The sequence below is a fragment of the Sus scrofa genome, chromosome 13 (assembly GCF_000003025.6).
Source record: "Sus scrofa isolate TJ Tabasco breed Duroc chromosome 13, Sscrofa11.1, whole genome shotgun sequence".
Taxonomy (NCBI): domain Eukaryota; kingdom Metazoa; phylum Chordata; class Mammalia; order Artiodactyla; family Suidae; genus Sus; species Sus scrofa.
The window spans coordinates 39,672,968-39,699,405 of NC_010455.5; the positions used below are offsets into that span (position 1 = coordinate 39,672,968).

The following is a 26,438-nucleotide window of genomic DNA, read 5'->3' on the forward strand; positions in this document are numbered from 1 at the left end:
ATCTGCTTCACTGAAGTTCTGGTTCTTAGGTTTCTTAAATAATTAAATGAAGCCACAAAAGTAATAATTTCAAGAGTTCCCTGGTGGCCTAGTGGTTAAGGATCCAGCATTGTCACTGCTATGGCTCAGGTTACTGCTATGTCATGGGTTTGATCCCTGTCCCAGGAATTTCTGTGTGCTATGAGCATGATAAGAAAAAATAATAATTTCATTTGGACACTCAGATCTGAAGATAGCCTTTAGAGTAACAAGAATTTTCTAGGGAAGAAGTAGTAATAAATTGTCCTGATATGACATCAACTGCCTACCCCTGGGAAGTTGTACAAGGCTAATTTTAATAATATTTTAAAGATAGATTGGCTTTTGAGGTGGTTTAGATCTCTGCTGAATTCTAAACAGAAGAATTGTGACTTACCTCTTACTTGAAAAATCGCATGACTACTTAAATCTGTAAAAATCACAAGGTTGTATTATTCTCTTAGTCTTAGTAACAACTAAAGGTCACTCTGTAGTAGAGATTTATGGATGATATCTGTACTTTTCCTATCAGACATACTTTGTCAAGCATTTTTTTCTTCCTGTTTACTCTTTTTTTAATGACTGGTTTTCCAAGTTTCTACGTTCATGAATTCATTTTTGTGGGTATACACACATCTGTGGTTGCCTTCCCACACTCTGCTTCCACACTCCTCAATCTAACAAGCATTTATGGATTGTAAGGGTTATTCCTGGAAATTATAGCAGGCACAAACTCAATAGATCAGATGTTATACTCTTTAGAGATGCTTTAAGGAAACCTGGAATTTCATTTAATAGTTTTAGAAGAGCTTCTGGTTTTGTCCATTTTAGAGACTATAGTGTTGAATGTAAGTTTAACATTACTTTGAGCTAAATTGTTTACTAAATATTGCACATTTCTTTGTTTTTTAATTTTTTCATAAAGCAAAGATTAGTGCATTTTTTTGTTACCTTCTGATTACTAAATCTCACTTTTACCAGAAATTGACATAGTGAATGGGGCAAAATAATTTGTACCCACTGAAATCAACTAAAAGTAGAATATATAATCTGAAATATAAATCTTCAGGAGAAAGATTTTATACTTAGTTTTATTACATGTGACCATTTTTAAGTTATTTTTATTTTGAACTTTTGGGGTTTCTATTTTGAGCCTAAAGAAATACGAACAGAAAACAATCAAAAGGATGTTGTATTGAGTTACAATTTGCAAGAGTCATATTATTATTTTAAAATATTATTATAAAATTTATCCCTAGTTTTAACACAGAGCAGTGTTTGTTGTAAATAAAGAAAAAGATGTTTGGAGATTTTTTTATTTGGTTGTAGTTATGGGGGAAAATGGACCAAATAAACATTCAGAGATTGAGTAGGAGTTATATAAATTAGAGCAAATCCCCTTGGTGGGAATATTAGCCAATAAAATGATGTTTACAAGGACTTTATAGTGGCATGGTAAATAAAAGGCTAAATGCAGTACATAGAGGGAAAAATGAGAATATAAAATCCTGTTTTTGTGGACAAAGAGTGAACCAAAGAACAGAAAAAATAAAATACAAGCATTCCTAGCCATTGGAATCTATTGGGTCCTTAAGTGTTAAGTTTGCATTGAAAGTTCACATAGCTAGGGATGTGGGCCATTATCTGAATCTGTTTGGTTCCTGAGTTTTGGTGGCAAGTAGTAGGAGTTTGGTTGAGGATAGCAGTTGTATCTCAAATTTGCCAAATCATTTGCCTCCTTAAGTTTGAATAGTCAGATCTGACTAGTAAGGGTTACCCCCTGTTTGAATTTACTGTCATTTTCATTATTTTATGACATTTTTATTATTTGATAACAAATGCCACTATCAAAATTGTTGTGCTTAATAATAAGTATTATAGCAAGCCAGGCAAATTCAGCAAAAATCTTACTCAAGTGAACTTTTCAAACAGTTTTGGATTATTTTTTGACAAACACATAAATTTTTTGCTATTGTTTTTGTTGATAAACATCTTGAAGTAATTTATGATCTTGATCATGAAGTGTATATTCTGTGAGCAATAATACTTCATATTCTTGTTTCCAGGCTTTTAAAAAGCAAATATTAAGTACTTAGCTTTCAAAAAAAAAAAAAAAAACCAAACCCGGCTTTCATTATTTACTGTGCTTGTATAGTATAAATTCACTTGGTGTTTTAAAAATTAGAAAGTACATAGTTCACTTCCAAAGGAGTCATCATGTCTATTTTAAATATATTGACAGATTTTTTTTTTTTTTTCAGTTTATGTCTATGAATCCTTAGGACAGTTTGGCTATTGGCTCTCCCCATTTATAAGGTGATTTTGAGGAAATTGAGTTGCAACACATTTCAATTTATTTTCCTTTTATGGTAAAACATACTATGTTTCTTTTAATTCCTTTAGGAGGAAAGTTTTACTCTCAGGCAAAATGATTATATTTTTGAACAGATTTAAAGATAAACCTTTTGCGTAATCCCAAAATTGTGAAATAAATTTTCTGTATAAAAATATGAGGTCTATGGAAGGTGTTAATGAAGTATTCTTTATTCTGGAAAGAAGACCACTGAACACCAGTTTTGAAAACAATCCAAGCTGGCCTCTACCTTGATCTTTATCTGTGGCCCTATTTTTCACTCCCCAAACTATAAAACTACCTCCCAAACTCTCCTAAGGGGGGCACAGTCTTTGAGGGATTAACCTGCAGTGACCCTCCTTTGTCTGGCAAAGCAATAAAGCAATTTTTTCTCCTTCCCCCCCCCCAAAATGAGGTCTAGAATTAACAAGTAACTTTAGTAAAACTGGCTACAAAGTTAAAAGTTCTAGCAAATTTTCTTCCTCAGGGATTTAGGCATAAAGTTTGGTTTAAGTAGAACTCCACATTCCATGTTTCCTGCAAATCTCAGTCAGTCACAGGTACCACATAAACTTTAATGAATACTTTGAATACATAGATTTTTGTATGCTCCTAAAGGTGCTTTCTGAGTTAAAAGTTATGCATCTATCTCCCAATCTGTTTCATATATATTCTTTGAACTCTGCCACTTGATTAACTTGTATGCTGAGTGAAAGGATGAAGGGTAAAAGGTAGAGAAGCTAAGGATGTGAAGACCTACCATCACTTGATGGATATGGAGTGAAAAACAGCCCTCTCTAAACTGCTGCCTGCCCCTTTGATTTCTCTTGCAGCCATTGGTCATGGTGGCTTAGTCTGGTCTGCTTTATAGACACAAACTGCCCCCTTCCTCCAAGGGTATCTCCCTTTGGATGATGGAGTTAAGAATGCCATGAAATAAACTTATGTTTTTGTATTCTAAATCCATACTTAGTATGTGACTTACTGGTTTTTATTATTATTAGTCAAAAGTCTAATTCTCTTAATACTTCATGTCTTGTTTTTTTTCCTGATTAAAAATTTTTTTTCTCCCTGCCTCCCACCCCATTTTGCAATTACAGTCACTGTCTGTGTATGCTTCTCTCATTCCATCCTGCTTTCTCTTAGGGCTTTGCTTTCATATAGAAATGGCCTTATTTGGAAGTAATGCATTGAATCACTGTTGCTCGTGTGACTGTTTATTTTTCATCACTCTATGAGATCAGCCTCTCTAAATAATTTCAGGCTTATTCAGTTTACATATTGTACTTGAAACAGAGTTTTAAATTTTCATCTTTGAAACTTTTTTTTATCTAAACCAAAGCAGTTTGTTTATAACAAAGAATAGAAAACACTTGGTGTGGTTCCCTGCTCTTAATAGTTAGTATCCCTGTTACAGGAAAACTCCTGAGTTTCAATTATATGTTGCTTATTTTTTTTATTTTGTTGTTGTTAGATTAATTGTCCAGTCTAAGATATATTGGAGGGTTTTTGTTGTTTATACTAGCCATTTCCCCAGTTAGCTGGCTTTACAGTATTTCTGTCAAAATATTCTCCCAGTATAACTGCACAGAAAATAGTCTTCAGTCCATACCAATAGTGTTTTGGTAAATAAATTGTTCCTTTAAAAAAAAAAAGTCTATTTCTGTATTCTTGAAATTGATGCATTTTATTTTACTTTAAATCTAACTCTTATTTTTAGAGGTAGAAGAGTGCTCATTTTTTTTCCTCTTTTATTCTCCCTTGATCTTATGTTTTAAGACATAACTTCTGGAACTGTTTTTATGGAAAGACAATCTTCTATAACAAGAATTACTTTGAGTAATTTTATTTTTCTGCGAAAACAAATAATGTTGTGAAAGTCGGTATTAAAATAAGCATCCTTTCAATCAGAGTCTCCTTTCTGAACATGGTCTTCTCACTTCCTGTGCAGTTTGAAAGCTCTCTTTCCTACTATTTGCGTTATTGTTCTCTGAAGGGATATAAATTGTTGGCTTGATGTTGATGTTGATTGTTAATTTTCTTTCTTCTTTGGTCTTTTTAGAGTCACACTTGCGGCATATGGAGGTTCCCAGGCTAGGGGTCAAATCAGAGCTCTACGAGCTGAGTCTGCAACCTGCATCACAGCTCACAGGAAGGCCAGATCCTTAACCCACTGAGTTAGGCCAAGGATCAAACCTGTGTCCTCATGGATGCTAATCAGATTTGTTTCCGGCTGAGCCATGACGGACACTCCCTGATTGTTAGTTTTCACTTTGATTGTGTCTTGATGTTGATTTTAATCTCAATTTCTTAGCTATATTTCCCTTTAATGATTTTCTATGTAACTTTAGCTCATTTTCATTTGTGGTGTTTAGGATTGGATCAGAGAAACCTTGATGTGAATTCTGATTAGGTCCCTCATTGGCAAGATGACTCTGGGTGGTATGACCTTTTAAACCTCAATTTCATCTTTTATAAAATGGATGGTAGTACCTACTTCATAGGATTATTGTAAGAATTAAATAAGATCATGTTTACTAAGCTCTCTAAGTAATGCCTGGCACACAGAAATACATGTTAACTAGAAGGTAGAAAACTTTTGGAGGGGTGTGGGACACCGAGTTTGTAGAGAATGTTTAGTGGGGGCTTTCTTGTTGAAGTAATTTCTATTCCTCCCTTTTATTCCCATTTTCAAGACAGCAAAAGCTAATTAATCTAACTTTATTGCTCCTTTTAAAGTAATATGTTTCTTACAATTTAGGGATCGTCTAACTTTTAAATTATCAGTATGCCTGCCACTTAAAAATTTTGGTCTCAAGAGCATTGTTTTGATGCCCTAGTCATAACAATATTTTTTTTCTAAATGAAACCCAACCTTGAGATTTAGGCAATTACAGTAGCAAATTCTATAGTTCTTTTTTTTTTTTTTGGTTTTTTTTTTGGTTTTTTTAGGGCCACACCCTTGGCATATAGAGGTTCCCAGGCTAGGGGTCTAATCGGAGCCTGCACCACAGCCACAGCAACGCCAGATCTGAGCCACATCTTAAGCCTGCACCACAGCTCACAGCAACACCGGATCCTTAACCCACTGAGCGAGGCCAGGGATTGAACCTGCAACCTCATGGGTCCTAGTCGGATTCATTAACCACTGCGCCATGACAGGAACTCCCAGATTCTGTAGTTCTTTTTTATTCTTTTACTCGTCTGTCTAAGATCTCTAGGGAATTGAAATCAGTGTATGATAGTCAGTGCTGTTTGAATTTATCTTCTGCTTTCAGTCGCTTGTATCTGTCATGTGAGGAAAGTGGCTTTTTAAGAATCTATTCTTGGAGTTCCTATCATGGTGCAGCAGAAATGAATCCGACTAGGAACCATGAGGTTGCAGGTTCAATCCCTGGCCTCGCTCAGTGGGTTAACAATCCATCGCAGACACAGCTCAGATCTGGCGTTGCTGTGGCTGTGGCATAGGCTGGCAGCTGTAACTCCGATTAGACCCCTAGCCTAGGAATCTCCATATGCCACAGGAGCAGCCCTTAAAAAAAAAAAACAAAAAAAAAACCAAAAAACCTATTCTAGTCTAGGCATACCTGTGCTCTCTTTGAGCTTTTTTGTTTGCGTTGCTCTCATTAATTTTGTGCCACATAGTAATATAGATAGTACATAATATATTTTTATCAACCAAAAGTAAAATTGGTTCTGTTCTATTCAGTCTTTGACGATATTTGACAGTTTTTGCAGTTCCACATACGTTGTCTGACTAAACAAAGTGCTCTGCTGGTGGTTCTCAAATGTTGTCAAACCATCAGTTCTACTCCTTGGTAGCTTACCAAGCCTATTAAGCATCTACTGTGTACATACCAGGCATTATTTTAGTTTTGGGGGACATAGAAATGAATAAGACAAAGATACCTTTGACTTCATGGAACTTACATTCTCTTGAGGAGACAAAAACTAATAAACTGCCAGGTACTGATAAGTCTGCTGAAGAAAAATGGAAGACTCTAAGGCAGTAGGTAGTGACAAAAGTATTCTATAGGATTTGAACAGATTTGGGACTAAGCTGATTGTGTGAATTGTACATGTGTCTGGGGAAAGAGCGTGTGAGATGGAGAGAATCCAAGGCAGGTATGAAATTGGAGTTTTAGAACAATAAAAATGCCTTTTAACAAAATAAATAGGGAGTTCTCATTGTGACTCAGCAGAAACAAATCTGATTAGCATCCATGTGGATGCAGGTTCGATCCCTGGCCTCCCTCAGTAGGTTAAGGATCTGGCGTTTTCGTGAGCTATGGTGTTGCAGACGTGGCTTGGATCTGGTGTGGCTGTGTCTGTGGTGTAGGCCGACAACTACAGCTCTGATTCAACCCCTAGCCTGGGAACCTCCATATGCCGCAGGTGCGGCCCTAAAAAGACAATAAATAAATAAATACCCAGATAGTAAATATTTTAGGCCTTTCAGGTTATAAGGTCTCTGTTGTAACCACCAGACTCTGCTATTGTGGTAGTAAGCAGCCATGGATGGTATGTAAATGAGTGGACCTAGCTGTGTTCCTGTAAAACTTTACCTAGCAAATAGCAGGCTGGATTTGGCCCTGTGGGGATATAGTCGGCTTATAGACTGTGTAGGTCAGGGTAAGGACTTCAGATTTTGTTCTCAGGGTAAGAGGTTTTGAGTAATAAATTAATCCTAATGTGTGTTTATAGTTTTTTAAAGAAGGTGATACTTTGGGGAGTTGCCGTTGTGGCGTAGCAGAAACAAATCTGACTAGGAACCGTGAAGTTGCGGGTTTGATCCCTGGCCTTGCTCAGTGGGTTAAGGATCTGGTGTTGCCATGAGCTGTGGTGTAGGTCGCAGATGTGTCTCGAATCCTGTGTTGCTGTGGCTGTGGTGTAGGCTGGCAGCTGTAGTTCTGATTAGACCCCTAGCCTGGGAACCTCCATATGCCGAGGGTGCAGCCCTAAAAACCAAAAAAAAAAAAAAAAAAAAAAAGGAAAAAGGTCGTACCTTGATCTTCAACATCCTAGAAAAAGATTGGAATGGCTTTCAGAACCTGTGGTATAACATTTCATTATTTGCTCTGTTCATATAACAAGCATTTGTGGAACCTGTATTAGGCGTCAGGTGTCGAGAATTAAATTATTAATTAATAAGCTACCTCCCTGCTTTCACTAGACTCTAAATTCCTAGGTTTATCATAATTGTCTTGGTAATACCATGTAAGTATTTGAAAGAATGAGTATATTCTTCAAAGAGTTTGTAGTATGTTGGGAAAGCTAAACATACCGTATAGCTAAATAAAGATACAAATGAAGAGCTATGGAAGAGGATAGGAGAGATAGCAAATCCATCTTGGAAAAAGGAATATATAAGAGAGAAATATAAGAGAGCTAGACAAGACATCACTACTTAGAAATGATTAAAATGTAGCAGGTAGTTAATGCTATTTTTTTTTTGTCTTTTTTTTTTTAGGGCCACGCCCACAGCATATGGAAGTTCCCAGGCTAGGGGTCTAATCAAGAGCTGTAGCCACCGGCGTATGCCACAGCCACAGCAATGCCAGATCCAAGCCACGTCTGCAACCTGCACCATAGCTCATGGCAATACCCGATCCCCAAGCCACTCAGCAAGGCCAGGGATCGAACCTGCATCCTCATGTATCCTAGTCGGGTTCGTTAACCACTGAGCCATGAAGGGAACTGCCAGTTAATGCTACTTTAAAAAAAATAATAATTTTAGGAGTTCACGCTATAGCTCAGTGGGTTAAGGACCCGACGTAGTCTCCATGAGAATGCAGGTTCAATCCCTGGCCATAAAAAGAAAAAAAAATTATATATATGTACATTTTTAAAGAATTTTTGAGTTGTTCCCCAGTAGCATAGAGGATTAAAGATCCAGCATTGTCAGTACTGTGACTCAGGTCACTGCTATGAACAGGTTCAATCCCTGGCCCTCAATCTAACATGTGTTGTGAATGCAGCCAAAAAAAAAAAAAAAAAAAAAAAAGAATCTTTGAGGTCTTAAAGAATAATGTTATTTTTTTTTTTTTCCTTGCTTGGTATAATTATAAAAATTTGTTTTCTACTTTCCCCCAGTACAAACAGTGCTGCATTGGAAGTATTTGTTCAAGCCTCTCTTTCCAATGTGATATGCAGGAGGGGTTGTGGGGTCAAAGGGCATGTGCTTTTAACATTTGGAGAGCTCCTGCCAAATTGCTCTCTAAAAAAAAAAGTGATACCAATTTATACTTATACCAAAAGGGCTCCAGGTTACTCATTAACCCACCCCTCTCAGTGCTGAATGTTTGCCAACCTGATGGCCAAACAATGCTTATGGCACTGTGTTGTGGGTAGACCATAAATTTCTCATGTTTACTGGACATTTGCATTTCTTTGCCTGTGAATTGTATGTTCCTATTCTTTGCCCTTTTTCCTCTTGTGTTTGACTTTTCTTACTCGTTTTTGGAAGGTCTCATATCTTTGTTTGCCTTCTCCCCAGCCTTTTTCCCATTCCTTGTTTTATTTTTTCTCTGCCACTCGGTATACTATTTGTTTATTTTTTTATGACCTGTCCCACCCCCTACCATTAGAATGTAAGAACCAGGAGGGTATGGATTTTGTCATTTGTTCATTCTAATGTTTCTAGCATCTAGGACAGTGTTTGGGCACATAATAGGGCCCCCTAATTAATTATTCCATAACAACTTTTTATTATGTGAATAATAACCTTTTATCTGTTATTTGTTTTTCACATATTTTTACCATGTTCGAACTTACTCTTTAGCTTTGTTCATGGTGAATTGGATGATACAGAATTTTTATTTTATTTTTTTTTTATTTTTATTTTTTTTTGCTATTTCTTGGGCTGCTCCCACGGCATATGGAGGTTCCCAGGCTAGGGGTCCAATCGGAGCTGTAGCCACCAGCCTACGCCAGAGCCACAGCAACGCAGGATCCGAGCCACGTCTGCAACCTACACCACAGCTCACGGCAACGCCGGATCGTTAACCCACTGAGCAAGCGCAGGGACCAAACCCGAAACCTCATGGTTCCTAGTCGGATTCGTTAACCACTGCTCCACGACGGGAACTCCTGTTTTATATTTCTAAAATTAGTTTCCACCCTCATTCTCTTTGTCTTTATGGTCTTATATCTTTCATAATCTTTTACTATGAATGGATCCATTCACCATATTTAATCAAAGGCTTACTGCCCCTTTTAAAACCCTTTTTCTTTGACTTCTAGGATACTACTCATGACTACTTCTTTTACTTGTGCTTATTCATTCCTTCCTTCTCGGTCTTTCACTGGCTTTCCCTTCTTCTGATTGTGATTTAAATGTGTGTACAATTCAACAGCAGGAAAAAAAACTTATTAGAAAATGGGCAGAAGATCTGATTAGGTATATATGTGAATTTAACCTCAAAAAAGATAGCCATATCTTTCACCAGTATATATGTGAATTTAACCTCAAAAAAGATAGCCATATGCTAACTGTATAAAATTTAAGAATACCAGGGATAAAGAGAAGATTCTGAAAATTGCCAGACAGAAACAAAGAATCTCATACTGTATTAATCATAATAAACTAAATTACTATATAGCAATAAACCCTGAAATTTTAATGACTTAATTCAATGAACATTGAGTTTTTTCATTTGTGCTACATGTCCATGGTGAGGGAGAACACCCTGCCTCCATATTAGCCAGATTAGAGTCTAGGCTAATCTGAACACATGGTTTCCAGAATTTGGTTAGAAAGAAGTGTAGAAAAAGTCCTGCTGTCTTTTAAATGCTTTGACCCTGGCTAGAATTAGGCATATGGACCTTCCTTAGTGCCAGGGACAGTTTTCTGAAGTGCCCAGAAAGGACAGGTATATTCTCTCCCGTGCATATTGAAGAACAAGAGTCAGACTGGCATTAGACTTACCTTCCAGTTTGAAGCTACAAGACAGTAGAACAATGTTTTAAAAATTCTGAAAGAAAAGTGTATCCTGTAGAATTATGTATCTGTCAGACATGAAGGTAGAACATTGCCATTTTCAGAAGGCAGAACACTTCCTTCTGTCTACCCCTTATCAGGAAATTATCAGAGAATATGTTACACTAAAATAAGGGAATAAAACAGAAAGAGGAAGATTTGGAATGTGGGGGCAAGGAATTTTGTATAGGATACAGCTCAGACTGGAGCAGGAAGATTAAAGGGCTGGGAAAAGGAGACAGGGATGAATAATGTGATAGATTTCCTGGTATGTTTGAGCATTTTATGGTTTTATAAGAACTTGGACTGTGTTTCAGATAAATTTTTTAAAATTAGCAAAACAAATGAAAACATTATAAGTTCAAAAAACACTGAATGATGTACGAGAAGAGAATTACATATTATATTACTCAGATATAAATAATAATCATAATATAAATACCAATTACAGATGGACAAAATATAACACTTATGAGGATGATGATAGGATACGAGAGCTTACTCATCTATGAGAGATTGTCGGTAAATAATGTCTAAAATGGAAAAATTAAGAAATAGCAATATAGGAATTCCCGTGATGGCTCAGTGATGATGAAGCTGACTAGTATCCATGAAGGTGCAGGCTCAATCTCTGGCCTCTCTGAGTGGGTTAAAAGATGTGTAGGAGTTCCTGTCATGGCTCAGTGGTTAACAAACCCAACTAGTATCCATGAGGACTCAGGTTCGATCCCTGGCCTCGCTCAGTGAGCTAAGGATCTGGTGTTGCTGTGAGCTGTGGTGTAGGTTGCAGACGCAGCTCGGATCCTACATTGCTGTGGCCGTGGCTGTGGTGTAGGCCAGCAGCTACAGCTCTGATTCGACCCCTAGCTTGGGAACCTCCAAGTGCCACCAGTGTGGCCCTAAAATATATGTATATTTTAAAAAGCAATATATTATTTAGAAATGTAAATGTAAAGAGCCAAAGAAATGGCTAGAGATTAAAAAGTTGTTGCTTGTAGGAAGTGATTTTCAGGAATGGAATGGAGTAGGGCAGCTTACATTATATATCTTGAAGGACTAAGGCCCTTTAAAATTATCTGAATCTATTACTTTAACTTTTTTTTTTTTCAAAAAGGTTTAGGCAAACGGTGCCATATCCTGCAAAAACCCTAAATGAAATGAAAATCATGAAAAGGAGCTGTGGGTATTGGCAGATAGGAGGTTATAGTGATCTTGGAGTGGTTTCAGTGGTTGAATGATGGGTGTAGACCAAGTTGAAGTGGATCAAAGAGTAGAAGAACAGGGAAATTATTTCACATATTGTAAAAGTGTAAACTGAAGGAAACCAACCGACATACAGGATCAATTAAGTGAAATAGATATATTATCCTCCTGAGTGAAAGGCAGAATATAAAAATCCAACTTTAAATAAACTATAAAGAAGCTGCATTATACATTTGCAAAGGATCCCCCATAAAATTTTGTTTTAATTTTAGTTTCTTTAAATAATTAGCTCTTCTGAACGGATTCATTTTACTTAAACATGTCATACAGGCATCCCTCCTAAATTGTATCAAAAGAGAAAAATAAACTGTTGGTATAACATTATTTCCTTTTTTTTTTCTTTTTGTCTCTTTAGGACCTCACCCATGGCATATGGAAGTTCTCAGGCTAGGGGTCGAATTGAAGCTATAACTGTCAGCCTCCACCACAGCTACAGCGACTTGGAATCCAAGCCACACCTGTGACCTACATCACAGCTCACTGAAACGCCAGATCCTTAATCCACTGAGCGAGGCCATGGGTCAAACCTGCATCCTCATGGATGCTAGTCAGCTTTGTTACCACTGAGCCACAATGGAAACTCCTATATTATTTCTTTATCTAAATTAAATACCTTCTCAGAATTCGTTTGTTTCAACTAAATATCTTGATTTAAAGGGGATTGCTTTGTTTGTTCTGAGTTCTTTTTTAAAAGTTCTAGACTTTTAAAATAAGATGAAAAATAATGAAAACTGAAGGCAAATTTTCCCTTATCCTCAGATTTCTGCATTGACCTGATTATTCTATCATAGCTCAAGTTCCCTTAGTTCCCCTTCTAGGTTCAAGTTTTTGTTCACGCCTAGTCATGGGAGTAATGTTATCATCTTTAAATTTGGTCATGGAATGTGTTGTACTGCCCCGCTCGGGGAAATGCTTGCTCCTCAGTTTGGGCTTGGATAGTAACGTTTATTTTCTTTGGCAGAGAAGCTGATCGTCGAGGGGCATCTAACCAAAGTGGTAGAAGAAACAAAGCTTTCAAAAGGTTCGTTTTCTGTGGGATTTTTTGGTGGGTTTGACAACTTTTTTGGATAATGAAGGCTAGTGTACAAGGTCATGTATTTTAACATGAATTTATTTCTTATAGCTTACAAAATGGCAATCCAATAACAGTATCAGATAATAATATAAAACAGAAATCTCTTTTAAGAAGGATGTATTCATCAGAAAGTTTCTTTTTAAATGGGAGTGAGTGTGTGTGTGTGTGTGTGTGTGTGTGTGTGTGTGTGTGTGTTGTAATGCTTGGAATAGGTTTCTTTGAGTATTAAAGATTTGTTGCGATCTCTGTCTTACTTCCAGCATTATTTTCAGCTTTTATCTCAAATTTTTAATCAAATTCAATGTAAGTTTTTTTTGAAACAGGTGGAAAATGCTTGCAGTTCTATTTTTGTGGTTATTCTGCTTTAATATTCCTAATGACATTTTTTAATGTTATCTTAATTGTTAACATCTCAATTTTTTATTTAAACAAAAGTGATTATATAAAACCTTCTTATATTTTATAATGAATAGTCCTGTAATTGTCTGAAGTGATTTATTTTGTTAATTCTTTTCTGTTATGACTGTCAGAGAAGAAAAGTGAGTTTTAAAGCAACATATTGTCAAATCACTTTTATGTACGGGGAAATCAGGCAAATAAATTTAGTGACATATGTTCATTATCATTATAAGACTTTCATCAGAAGAACATGCCAGTTTGAAATTTAAAACTAAATTCACATTTTGGTTAGTTAAAACAATGAGTGATAAAAGTTCGCAATACTTGTCTTCATTACATTCTGTTTTATGAAGGTAACTGGATCCATTTGGCTTTTAAAAACTTTTAAAAGGATAGTGTTATTTCAACTATCTGGTGGCTTCCATTTGGAGTTTTGTGCACGGCAGATGCCATATTTGGAGAAAGAATGCACAAAATATGCATCACTAATATTGTTCTGGCAAACAGGCATTGAATTTCAGAACAGTGAACTATTTTTAGTACATACGGCAATTTATTTCATCTTATTAAAGTGAGATGAGAACAGATTTTAAAATAGCTTTTACTTCACCACCTAATACCTATTAAGATTAGTTGGTTTAGTAATAGCCAACACTTTGATGTGCAAATAGAGTCTTAGAAAAAAACCAGTGCTTCTTTTAGTTAAAGAAAAGTGTCTTGCTACCTTAGAGCTTCTATTTAACTCATTCTGAATTAGAATATATTTCCTTGAAATCATTATTAAAAAAGAAAATTTTATGATTTCCTTTTGAAATCTGGCTGTAAAGTAAATACTGAAAGGTTAAAGTACATGCTTTTTGACCTAGCAGTTTCACTTCTGAGTTGTTATCTTAAGGAACAAATTGGACAAATGTACAAGGGCATTTATTTCAGTGGTTTTTTTAAAAAGAAAACAAGCATCCAATAATAAGGGCATTTATTTAATAAATTATAGCAAGTAAGTCCGTGAAAGTGAATAGAATACATCCCTTATTCATGAAAACACAGATATAAGTTTTACATACCCAGAGATTTGTCTATCAGCAGTTAGTTAACATTTTACTGGTATTTCTCACAGTTAGCATGCAGAGGTACGCTAGTCCTTGTAACAAATTAGATAGCCAAAATAGGTTACATTTTAAATTCTTTCGATCTGGCTATAAAGTATTTTCTTTTGGGCTTTACTGGATTTTTTTTTTTTTTTTTTTGCTTTTGTTGGAGATTTTGTAATGGGATTTTCTTTTTCTTTTTTTTTTCTTTTTTTTTTTTTTTTTAATCTTTTTGCCATTTCTTGGGCTGCTCCCGCAGCATATGGAGGTTCCCAGGCTTGGGGGCGAATTGGAGCTGTAGCCGCCGGCCTGCGCCAGAGCCACAGCAACACAGGATCTGAGCCGAGTCTGCAACCTACACCACAGCTCACGACAATACCTGATCCTTAACCCACTGAGCAAGGCCAGGGATTGAACCCGCAACCTCACGGTTCCTAGTCAGATTCACTAACCACTGCTCCACGACGGGAACTCCTATAATGGGATTTTCTACCTTGAAAATACCAGTTGTTAGAAATTGCCAATTACCAACTAGTATGAATTTTAGTAGTATTTCCTCCAGATATTTTAGCTAATGTAAAATGTAATCATAAGTTGCATAAGCTTTTTCTTCAAGCCCTAATGACTTGCAGTCATTATATGTTTACAATAGATTCAGGGGTGGAAGTAGAAAGAATATGGAGTAGGTCAATAGCAGCTTACAATTCCAGGTTCTACCAGTAGCTAGCTTTGTGCCCTCAGACAATTTACTTAGCTCTTTAAACCTCAGTTTCCTCATTTGTAGAATGGGATTGACAGTATTTAACTTATAGGATGTTGTAGGAATTTAATGAAATACTACTTACAATGCAGGAAACACTATTCTGTTGTCCAAGAGTTGTTAGTTCTCCCCCCACCCCCAACTGATCCTTAACATTGCTTTCTTTGCAAGTAATGGTTCCAGGGTTGTAGGAAGTAATCTAAGGCCAGATGTTTGTTTTTTCCATCCAGCATTATGTCTGCTTGAGGATATGGTGAAGATCATCACTTTATTGTAGACTTCTCAGTTTGGGAATAGTTTTGGTATTGATGTTGGTAGCTATTCTTCCATTTATTTATTTATACTGTTGGTATATATATTTATTAAGTACTGCAGAAAAAAAATCAACTAGTAATGACTTTTTTAAGACTGGAGAGTTGGGTGCTGCTTCAAAGCTGAAGAGTAAGTATCTTGAAAAGTAGACTCTAGCACTCATTTGTTGTGTCCTTTGTTTTCATATTGAGTAGATTTGGTTTGCCTCCATAAGGCAGAGTATTAGGACACAATGATGGACATGACATGACTTGCTAAAAATTTGCCTTCTTACTCAAAGTAGAACTGTCTTTACTAATCCTCTTTTTGGAGCACCTACTGTATATATGAAATGCGGGTATAGCAGTTAACAAAATAGACAAAAATTACTGCCCTCATGGAACGTATATTCTTCTAAGATCTTAATGAAGGATTTGGTCCCACCTTAAGACAATTTTACCTTCTTGGCTACTACTCTAAATATGATAAAAGTTCCTTCTAAGCCTGAGAATACTTTTGAAAATACATTCCTCTTGGTTTACCTCAATATTTTTATCATAAAATTGCCAAGGATATTAAAATTAGAAACGAGTCATTTTTGTCTTTTCCTTTTTGTTCCCACAGAGCAGTTTCTGTTCTATCTACATATAGATAAGATGCATTAATCTGCCTTATTTGAGACTGTAACTTGGTAATCAAAACTAGTACATTCAGAACTGTCAGACTGTAACACACTATGAGTGCACCAGAGGTCACAAATTAGATTCCCATGGGTCTCAGTGGTCAGTGACTTCAGTTCTAATCTAAGCTCCCTGTCTCTGAGCAGTTGGCCTTAGACTAGAAATGGCAGTGAGAAAAGAAGCAAAAGGCTTCTTGTGTTCATCACTCATTTCACAAGTTAAGCCACAAATTCTAGGGTATTCTTATATGGAATAACAGTAATAAGTTATATTTTAATGTTGTATCAAATGTTTTGACAGTGATGATTTACACATGTTTCTGATTACTTTCAAAATGGCAAATATCTCTTGATTTAGTTGATTATGAAAACAGTGTATGTTCACTCTAATTTTTCAATGTTTAACTCTGTGAAGTTAGAAAATAAATGTGTACCCCTACTTCCAGAAATGGTAATTGGCATATCTATTGTAGGATCCTTCTAGATTTGAATAAAGGTATACAGTAAAAAATTCATAGCTAGGAGTTCCCATTGTAGCTTAGCAGTAATGAACCTGACTAGCATCCATGAGAACGCAGGTTCAATCCTTAGCCCCACTCAGTGGGTTAAGGATCTGGAATTGCCGTGAGCTGTGGTGTAGGTCACAGATGCAGCTTGGATCTGGCGTTGCTGTGGCTCTGGCCAGCAGTTGCAGCTCCGATTCGATCCCTAGCCTAGGAACTTTCACAGGCCGCAGGTCAGCCCTTAAAAAAAAAAATCATAGCGAGATGTGTAGCTATTTTCAATCTAAACGGAAGTCATACAGTTTAACAGACTTTATTTTTACTTAATAGTAGTAAATATATCTTGACCATCCTTATGTATATATGCTATACTATATATTGCCTTATTATTTCCTTAGGAAAAGTACAAGAAGTGGATATGCACATTTAATTTTTGATATGGATTACCACAAACAGCATAGTCAGGTTCATAACATTATAAAAATAATCATACGCTTAGTGCATTTATAATCTCACTAAGGAAACTAGATATATGTACACACAGAGAATGATATAAAATAAAACATGATTAATTGCAAAAAAAAAGTCCCAAGAAGATATAGTAAGGAGCAAAATGCTGGAGAAATGAAGACTTCCTTAGAGGTAATAGGACTTAGACAGTATCTTACAGAATGAATAGGCTAAGTAGAGAGAATGTCCTTGAATTCAGGGAAATAGTAACTCAAGCAAAGAGTTGCAGGCCATGATGAGCTGGAATGCCTCAGAGCTGTAAAGAGGCTGACCAGACTGAAGCAGAGCTCATGAGAGAAGTAATGCAGGGCCAGGTTATGGCTAAACTCCAAGGTATAAAGCTTGGCTGAGGCCTTGTGATGGCCAAGGTCTTAAGGAGAATGGGGAGATGCTAGAGGACAATGGCCAGAGGAGTGACCATCTCTTTAAGTGCTGTCTTAATGCATGGCATAGTATATACAGATGTACCATTGCAGATGAGGATTTACGGCCTGACTCTAATTAACTGCCAGTCATCTTTAATAAATTGTTAGCCTTGTATTTAGGATTTTTGAGAGCAGTTCATTGAAAGTCAGGCTTAGGATATCTTCATCGGATCAGGCGGCACACCATTTACAAATAAATAACTTCAAAACTTTATTTTGAGGTTTTCTCTTGTGGTTCAGGTACAGTTGTATTTTCTTTAGATATAAATGGCTGTTAATTTTCTTGTTTTAAATGTTACTTTGATAGAAAATAATGGTGAATTTTAAAAGAGTTTTTATTATGAATGTGAATATTACTAAGGCAACCTAACTGGTGTTTTTATATAATAGAATCATTTCCTTTCATTGTTTTCATACAATGCCCACATTGTCCTGGCCATTTTACAGTATTTGTTGCAGTTGTCTGAGTACTTTAGCATAGCTTGCTTCATTTTTGTTCCCAGTTGGCCAGTGGACAGTCTTGAACAAAAGCCCCACCCCTCTGCACAGGAGTCATGATCCACATTATAATTTTATGTGAGCTTCATGTAACAACCATCATTCCATTTTGGACTGGAATGGTAAAGAAGTAAGAGATTCAGTGACCTCAGTTAATTTTAAAAGTATTTTGCATAGCAGTAGATTTAGAGCACACACAGCCTAAAGCACTTTTATTGATATAAGCGATTTCAATTGTAATGAGATTCTGCTTTTATCTTTTTCCTAATTAGAAAACCAGGCAAGAGCAAAGGAATCTGATTTATCAGATACTTTGAGTCCAAGCAAGGAGAAAAGTAGTGACGACACTACGGGTGAGTTTTAACCAGATGTTTATAAATTTGCAGATATTTTTGTTACCTATGAAGCAGTTTAAATACAAAGGTTAGTGTGGGTGGAGATGTCAGTTTGTGTTTGGAGTAGAAAGGAAATCACTTCCTTGAATCTTGGATAAATTTTTAAAGTACTTTCAATGTTCCAAATATTATAGCTGTATAAATTTCACTTTTTTATTTTGATAGTGAAAACTCGTTGATACAGAGCTTACTGTTCATAATTATCTTTTCTCCCCTCCTTATAGACGCCCAAATGGATGAGCAAGATCTAAATGAACCCCTTGCTAAAGTGTCCCTATTAAAAGGTACTTTATTAACATGTTTTTATGACACTTTAAATCAGGGCATCAGATTCACTCTTTGCCACAAAATCAATTCCATGTATTATATGAAGTTTTAAGTTTTAGTTAAAAGATTAAGATAGGTGCTCTAAAGTGGCAGAAACTAAAATTTAAAATGTTAATGTTGGTGCCAATGCTTTAAAGAAAAACATTTAAATTGTAAAATAATCTGTATCAATCAAAGTTATATGAAGGGCAAAGCAATAACTGATAGAATATGAAATGCAGCTGTGTTTTTTTTTCTGTTTACCTTGATGTCTCTGATAGAAACTTATTACCACTTTTAGTGTAAATTAGAAAGAGATAAAAATATTAACTTTCCTGAAAGAACCACCTGTTCTTTGCTCTGTTATTATACGGTAGCAGTTGTAAATTTCTTCATTTTCTGGTGCACCTCATCCTCTAATAATATCTCCAAATTCTTAGGTCTCTTCTGGAAATTTTGACTGAGATTAAGATGAGCAGTGCATATAATAAACTCTTTCACTTGTCTAATTTCTCACTAAGAAGTACATTTATTTCTTGATATTTACTTGTTTAGAATGAAAAGGGTAGGAACTAAATTAGCATTAATGCCTTGACATGGCTTATTGATGAACTTGTGATTATCAGCATTTGGTCTCTTTTATAATTACCTTATTGTACACAAGAAAAGTTCACATATAAATTCAGCTAAGTAGTTTAAGCATTTTGGTAACAGTGGACCAGTACCAGGCAACTCTCTGAAATCAGCAGTAAGAGCAGCCTTTGGAGGTTTCTTTGTATAGAAATGTCTTTACTTTTAGCTGGGCTGTTCAGGGATCTCCCAACCCAGACTCTTAAGTTTTGGATTACATAGGGAAGCCGTAGTTTCACGCTGCATGGCCTTGCTGCTGTCCTAGTTATATAATGATTGAGATTGGAGGTGGTTAACAAAAGATTACACAGATTCTTTTAGAGTTCCTTTGTCTGTGCATCATGGCGTTCTCTTTTCTTCCCCCTGCCTTCTGAAGCTCACATGGCTCTTTGAGCCACCTTTGATTGGATTTCCTTACCAAGGGAAACCCTGCACATTACTGACCCAGGCAACCAATTGCCAACCTATTTTTTTTTAATATATTTTTTTTCCTTTTTAGGGCCGCACCTGCGGCATATGGCAGTTCCCAGGCTAGGGGTTGAATTGGAGCTGCAGCTGGGGCCTATGCCACAGCCGTGGCAATGCCAGATCCCAACCACATCTGTGGCTTACGCTATAGCTTGCGGCAATGCGGAATGCTTAACCCACTGAGCAGCGCCAGGGATCGAACCCACATCCTCACAGACACTATGTCGGGTTCTTAACCCACTGAGCCACAATGTGAACTCCTTGCCAACCTATTTTAAGTATGACCATAGTTTGTACCCAGTACTCTTACTGATCTGCACTCTTCTCAGGTGGACTTTGGTGTGGATGAGACATGTTTTTTTCTAGTGTTTTAATAATAAAGATAAGTTAATGTTTGTACAGTCCAGAAATTTCGTCTTGGAGCATTTCTGATTCTTCTCAGAAATGTAATACTATTAATATATAAAATGCTGTTAATGATACTGAAAAAATTTCAGAACCTTGGGACTTTATGAAAACATAGAGAAACAAGAGGGAAGATTAATGAGTAATGAACATCTGTAATTTAAAAAGTAGCTGCTCTTACGGCTTTTTCCTATAGAAATCGCCACAAAATCTTTTTTTTTTTTTTATTTTTTTTATTTTTTTAAGATAGCACCCAGGGCATAATGGAAGTTCCCAGGCTAGGGTTTGAATTGGAGCTGCAGCTTCCGTCTTACACCACAGCCACAGCAACGCAGGATCCAAGCCACATGTGCGACCTACACCACATCCTAACCCCCTGAGCAAGGCCAGGGATTCAACGATCATCCTCGTGGGTACTAGTTGGGTTTGTTACCACTGAGCCACAATGGAACTCCTTCACGAAATCTTTTCAGCAGCCAAATCCAGATTGATTTATAAGTAGTGTTTATGATTGTGTTAATTATATTCAACTATTAGAGTGCTTTTGTCATTTTCTTATGTGTCAGTCTGCTTTAGATTTTATTTTTATCCTTGCCTACCACGATGCCAGATGTTTGGTAAAACTCAGATATTAGTTGAATAACTTAATAATAGACCTCTTACATCAAATTTATAAAATCATAAGAGCATTAGGAAAGTGACACACTTTAGCCAAGAAGCTAAGAGTGAAAGAGCTCTGGATTCAATCCCAGATCTGCCTTTTATTTGTAATAAATTCCTTGGGCAAATTGCTTAACCCCTCTGTGCTTCTGGGTTTGTTATTGTTGTTATTAGTTTGAGGAAAAGAGACTTCATAGGATTATTGTGAGGATTAAATGAATCAATGCAAATAGATCACTTACTATTGTGTTGGGAACATAACATGTTAAACCCCATAATGAAGATACTAGTAATAATGATGGTGATGGTGATTGACAAAAGCAGATACCATTAAAGGTTAACTTTTCATTAATTGAATAAGATTGTGGGATTAAAAAATAATTTCCTACCTTATCTTTTAAGGAAAAGCTGTTGTTGGTTGTGGATCTTTTCCAGTTAATAATGTATTTATTTGTTTGTTTGCCAGATGTCAAGACAAATTTTTTTTTTTAATCCTTGAGTACAACCAGGAGAGCCTAACTTATATCTGTAAAAGTGCCCATGATGTAGGCTGGGGAATCAGACTCAAAGAAAAGGTTACAAAAGGGGAAGTTGTGGGAGAGAAAGAGATCAGAAAACACAAAGTGTGTGTGGAGGAAGGGTGGGTATACAAATGCTACTAGTAATTGCTTGGGGTGCTCTTGGTGAAAATGGGTTAGTTTCTCTAACCTTGCTTTTAGTTAACATGACAAAAACAGAACCCCAAAACTTTGCTTACATTTCTATATGATTGCCAACTTTTGTTTGTTTGTTTTTATGTCTGTACCTACAGCATATGGAAGTTCCCAGGCCAATGACTGAACCCTAGCTGGAGCTGCAACCTACACTGGATCTTTTTTAACCCACTGTACCAGGCTCAGGATTAAACCTGTCCCTCCTCAGCAACCTGAGCCGCTACAGTTGGATTTTTAACCCACTGAGCCACGGCGGAAGTTTCCTTTTAAAAAAAAAAAAATTAGTCTTTATTTAGAAGTATGATGTGCTACCCTTCATGTTAGTCATCTAGGATTAGGAAAATAAAGTAGATTGAACATTTACCATGATGAAATGATGTTAGCAGTAGTAATTTTTCCTGAAATAGCAATTATTTTCAACCAATGTATGGCACTTTTTTTTTTTTTTTTTTTTTTTTTGGCTGTGCCTATGGCACACAAAAATTCCCAGGCCAGGGATCAAACCCCTGCGCCATAGCAGTGACAACACAACACTGGGTCTTTAACAACTAGGCCACCAAGGAACTCCTGTGCCACTTTGCAAGGGAAATAAAGCTGTGGCTTGATCCACAAGTTTATTGTATATGCTTGAAATCATTTCTTAAAAAAAAAGAAAACTGGAATTTAGTCTAAGAAATATCTAAATGCAAGTTTGCTCTATTTAGGGAACTGTGCCAGAGACGCCAGTGGTTTCAAAGTCTGATAAGACTGTCCTTGGGGTGTGAGGAGTTTCTAATCAAATTGGTGATAGAAGAAACATGATAAGCTATTTTTTGGTGGTTGTTGCCATTAGGAGTTCAAGAAAAAGGAAAGAATGTCCACGTTTTATATTTGTTTCTTTTTGTTTATCTTAGAAGATGGGGAAGGAAGGCACTTCATGGAAGAAGTATCATTTGAGATGACCCTGGAAATGTGTACACCACATATGACTTAATCTCTGACCAGAAACTGAATCTGGTCGAGATTCTCGATCCAACTGCAACTTACAGAATGTATAAAGAACTAGAGACATAGTCTAAATGATGTGGTAGAAAAACAATTTGATGTTTTTTGTTTTCAGGGTTTTTCTTTTTTTCTTTTTTTTTGGGGGGGGCAGGGGGCTGTGCTTACGGCATATGGAAGTTCCCCAGCCAAGGATTGAACCTGTGCCACAGCAGCAACCTGAGCCACAGCAAGTGACAGCACCGGATCCTCAACCCACTAGGCCACCAGGGAACTCTACAATGTGATGTTTTTAGTCTGGCACTTGCTGAACAGGAAGGTTTTCGGTAGGTTCTGATTTGCCTGAAACCATTGTATTAAACCCACTGTCTCCAAATAGTTATTAGAAGTTTTTTGTTTCATGTGCAAAGGTGTCCTAGTTTTGTATTGTCACCTAAGGAACTAGCAACGCAATTGTAAGTGTAAGACCAGAAACTAGGACTAGAAAGTCATTTTCATTTATTTGTGACATTTATTGACCCAAGAGTTGCAAAGATAAGACCCATGAGGAAGCTACATTCTTAAGGAGGAAGGAGACATGTTGCTAGTGTAATAAGTATAAATGGGTCTGATGGAAACTTTGGAGAGCATAGCTGTTTTTCTGGCCAGGGGCAGGGATGGAGTGGAGCATTAGTTAGGATGGGCTTCCCAAATAAGCTGGTTAAAGATCATCTAGAGAACACCAAGAGGAAAAGGGGAGCCATACATTTCTTTTCTTTTTTTTTTTTTTTGTCTTTTTTTTTGTCTTTTTGGGCCACACCTACGGCATATGGAGGTTCCCAGGCTAGGGGTCTAATTGGAGCTACAATTGCCAGACTACACCACAGCCACAGCAATGCCAGATCTGAGCCGCATCTGACCTACACCACAGCTCACAGCAACGCCGGATCCTTAACCCACTGAGTGAGGCCAGGGATCGAACCCGCAACCTCATGGTTCCTAGTTGGATTCGTTTCCACTGTGCCATGACAGGAACGCCCATGCATTTCTTTAAAATCATACCAACGTTTACAAATAGGAATACTGTTTAAAGTTGAAATAACAGGAAGTTCCCTTGTGACACAGCAGATTAAGGATCCCACGTTGCCATAGCTGTGGCGCAGGTTACAATGCTGGTGAGGATTTATTCTCTGGCCTGAAAATTTCCACGTGCCATGGGTGCAGCCAAAAAAAGTAGGAATAACATCTCTCAGCTGAAAAGTGTAGTGCAGCACAGTCTCTGTGGGGCAGATGTGGAGAAAGATAAGACTTGGTCAGAAAGAGGGTAATAACTAGGAATTCTCTGCAAAGGAATAGACTGTGATAGCAGGAAGTGTTGATAGAGAAAGAGAACAGTGGAAAGAACAAAGGAGCCAACTCAAGATCCAGTTGTCAAGAAGGAACCCAGCTGGTCAGATGTAATGGCAAAGGGCTGAGAATTGACAGTAAGAGGCTACTGCCAAAGTTAAATTCATAGGCTGCCACCTAGGACTATGTCATGTGACTGCACATACAACAAGAAAGTGGTTTTCCTCCATTGTGAAGGTTCTCATCAACCAAGCCTGCAACTAAACTACCAGACTTTCCAAAGGAGGGGGTAGTAGTAGAGAGAATGGCACCCATCTGGCTAGCTGCCTCTGCCAGATCACTTCTGTCACTTGATGACATAACAGATTTTATGACTATACCAGTCTTCAACAGACATGCATGTGCAAAATAGAATTTAGGAAGAAATATTTTGATTTGGCCCTAAACCAAGTAGTTTAGAGTATCTCACTCCCATTTGGTCAGAATTTAAGTTAAATCTCCAGACATACTTCTGAAGAAATGGTAGCACAAAATTGTGTTTAGGGTATCATGTATTCTGTGTGCTGGGGCTGGCTCTTCAGTGAGTCTTGTGTGGTAAAGACATCTTTATAGAAGTTAGCCTTCCTCTGAGAAAAGCTGGTCCCTGGCCTAGACTATACATGAGGCACTTCTAAAGACACCATTTGTGTGAAAGGGAAAACAGATTCTATTAATTTTTTCACCTCATCATAGTTCCTAAAAAACATTTATTTCCTTTTGACTTGCACACTTAAATAAAATGGGTGTTTATTTATTTAGCTCAGTAAGGCATTCATTTACCTTCGTCTAAACCCTTTCCACCAGTACTCATCATGAGACTCTTCCCAAGCGTCTGAAGTAGATTGATACAAAAAGTCCCTTTTTGATTTCCTGCTCCAATTGTCCCATGTTTGAACAGTGGGAGCCGTGTATGTCTTTTTTTGCTTGTTTTGTTTTTTTGTTTGTTTTTTTTTTTTCTTCCCATTTATTTACTTATTTTTTTATTTTGTCTTTTTGCCATTTCTTGGGCCGCTCCCGAGGCATATGGAGGTTCCCAGGCTAGGGGTCCAATCAGAGCTGTAGCCACCGGCCTACGCCAGAGCCATAGCAACGCGGGATCCGAGCTGCGTCTGCAACCTACACCACAGCTCGCGGCAACGCCAGATCATTAACCCACTGAGCGAGGCCAGGGAACGAACCCGCAACCTCATGGTTCCTAGTCGGATTCTTTAACCACCGCACCACAATGGGAACTCCCCTGTATGTCTTTTTGACATGACCCACTCATTCTTTGAGCCCTTTCTTACTTTGTGACACAAAAGGATGTTCTACATTCATCTTGTACTCTCCTGGCTTTAGCCATGAAATCAGCCATTTCTCCACAGAGTTCTAGTTTTTTAAATGGAGAATGATATTTAGAAACCAAGATCTAAGTATATGGTGTGCTTATTGATTTTATACCCACTTAGTGAACGAAGTTAAGAAAGAAATGTATAGAGTTCCCATCGTGGCACAGCGGAAATGAATCCAACTAGGAACCATGAGGTTGGGGTTTGATCCCTGGCCTCACTCAGTGCGTTAAGGATCCGACGTTGCGTTGCCGTGAGCTGTGGTGTAAGTTGCAGATGCAGCTCGGATCTGGTGTTGCTGTGGCTGTGGTATAGGCCAGCAGCTATAGCTCCGATTAAACCCCTAGCCTGGGAACCTCCATATGCCACAGGTGCGGCCCTAAAAAGACAAAAAAAGACCAAAAGAAAAAGTTAAAGAAATGTAAAAAAAAAAAAAAAGAAAGAAAGAAAGAAATGTATGTATACATGTATGTACATACCCAGCCTCACGTATCTATATTTATTTCTGTATCTATATTTTTTATACATTCAAATCTATTAGAGTTCATCCTCTAATATATACCTTATACCACAGAATTAATTCTGGCTTCCCTATTTCCATATCTTTAATTCTCTTCTCTAGTAGTGAACTGGCTCCCTTTATCCACAATATATTTATTCTTAAAATCATTTTTAGACTATACAGAAAGTAGTTACATAATTACGAGCCAGTGCTTCTGTGGAAAAGAAGCCTATGTAGAGATTTGTTTTCTCTTGTTTATCAGATTATTAACATGGAACAATAGTTCTCACCATGGGGCAGTTTTACATAATATAACAACATTTTTGGTTGTTAAAACTGAGTAAGTACTATCGGCATCTAGCAAGTAGAAACCTGTGAACCTACTAAACACACCACAATCCACAGGTCAGTCCCAAAACAAAGAATTACTTAGCCCAAATTGTTACAAATGCTAAGGTTAAAACCAACCTAACATATACGTAGGGAAATATCTACTGGAAGATTTTATGTAGATTTTTTTGCCAAGCAACTTGGAAAATAAGATAAAGGCATCATAGTACTTCCTGCTTTAATACTTTTAAAAATTAAGGACATTGTCCTACATAAAGACAAATCCAGAGCTCAGCCCATTGCAGACTGCAGTGTGTGGTGTTGAAAGAAAAGTTTTGTGCTTACTGTGACAGTACTTCTGTCGCTGGAAAATATGTGTGTGTGTCTCTCTGTCTGTCTGTCTGTCTGTCTCTCTCTCTCTCTGTCTCTTTCCATGCTTCACCCTTACCAAGACTGTTTCAAGGAACAATTGATAGATTGACTAAAACAGATGAACCCAGAGTCAGAATTCTTTG

At 37.0% G+C, this 26,438-nt stretch overlaps 1 protein-coding gene across 42 annotated transcripts in view; it reads left to right on the plus strand.

The window, feature by feature from the left end:
- Positions 1 to 26,438, plus strand: part of SLMAP (sarcolemma associated protein) — a 148,300-nt gene that overhangs the window by 101,038 nt on the left and 20,824 nt on the right. For all 42 annotated transcript variants that reach the window (XM_021069017.1, XM_021069014.1, XM_021069039.1 and 39 more), the window contains 3 exons: positions 12,574 to 12,633; positions 18,113 to 18,193; positions 18,460 to 18,519. In XM_021069017.1, coding sequence (XP_020924676.1) covers positions 12,574 to 12,633; positions 18,113 to 18,193; positions 18,460 to 18,519 — 201 coding nt within the window. The remainder of the gene's footprint in view (positions 1 to 12,573; positions 12,634 to 18,112; positions 18,194 to 18,459; positions 18,520 to 26,438) is intronic.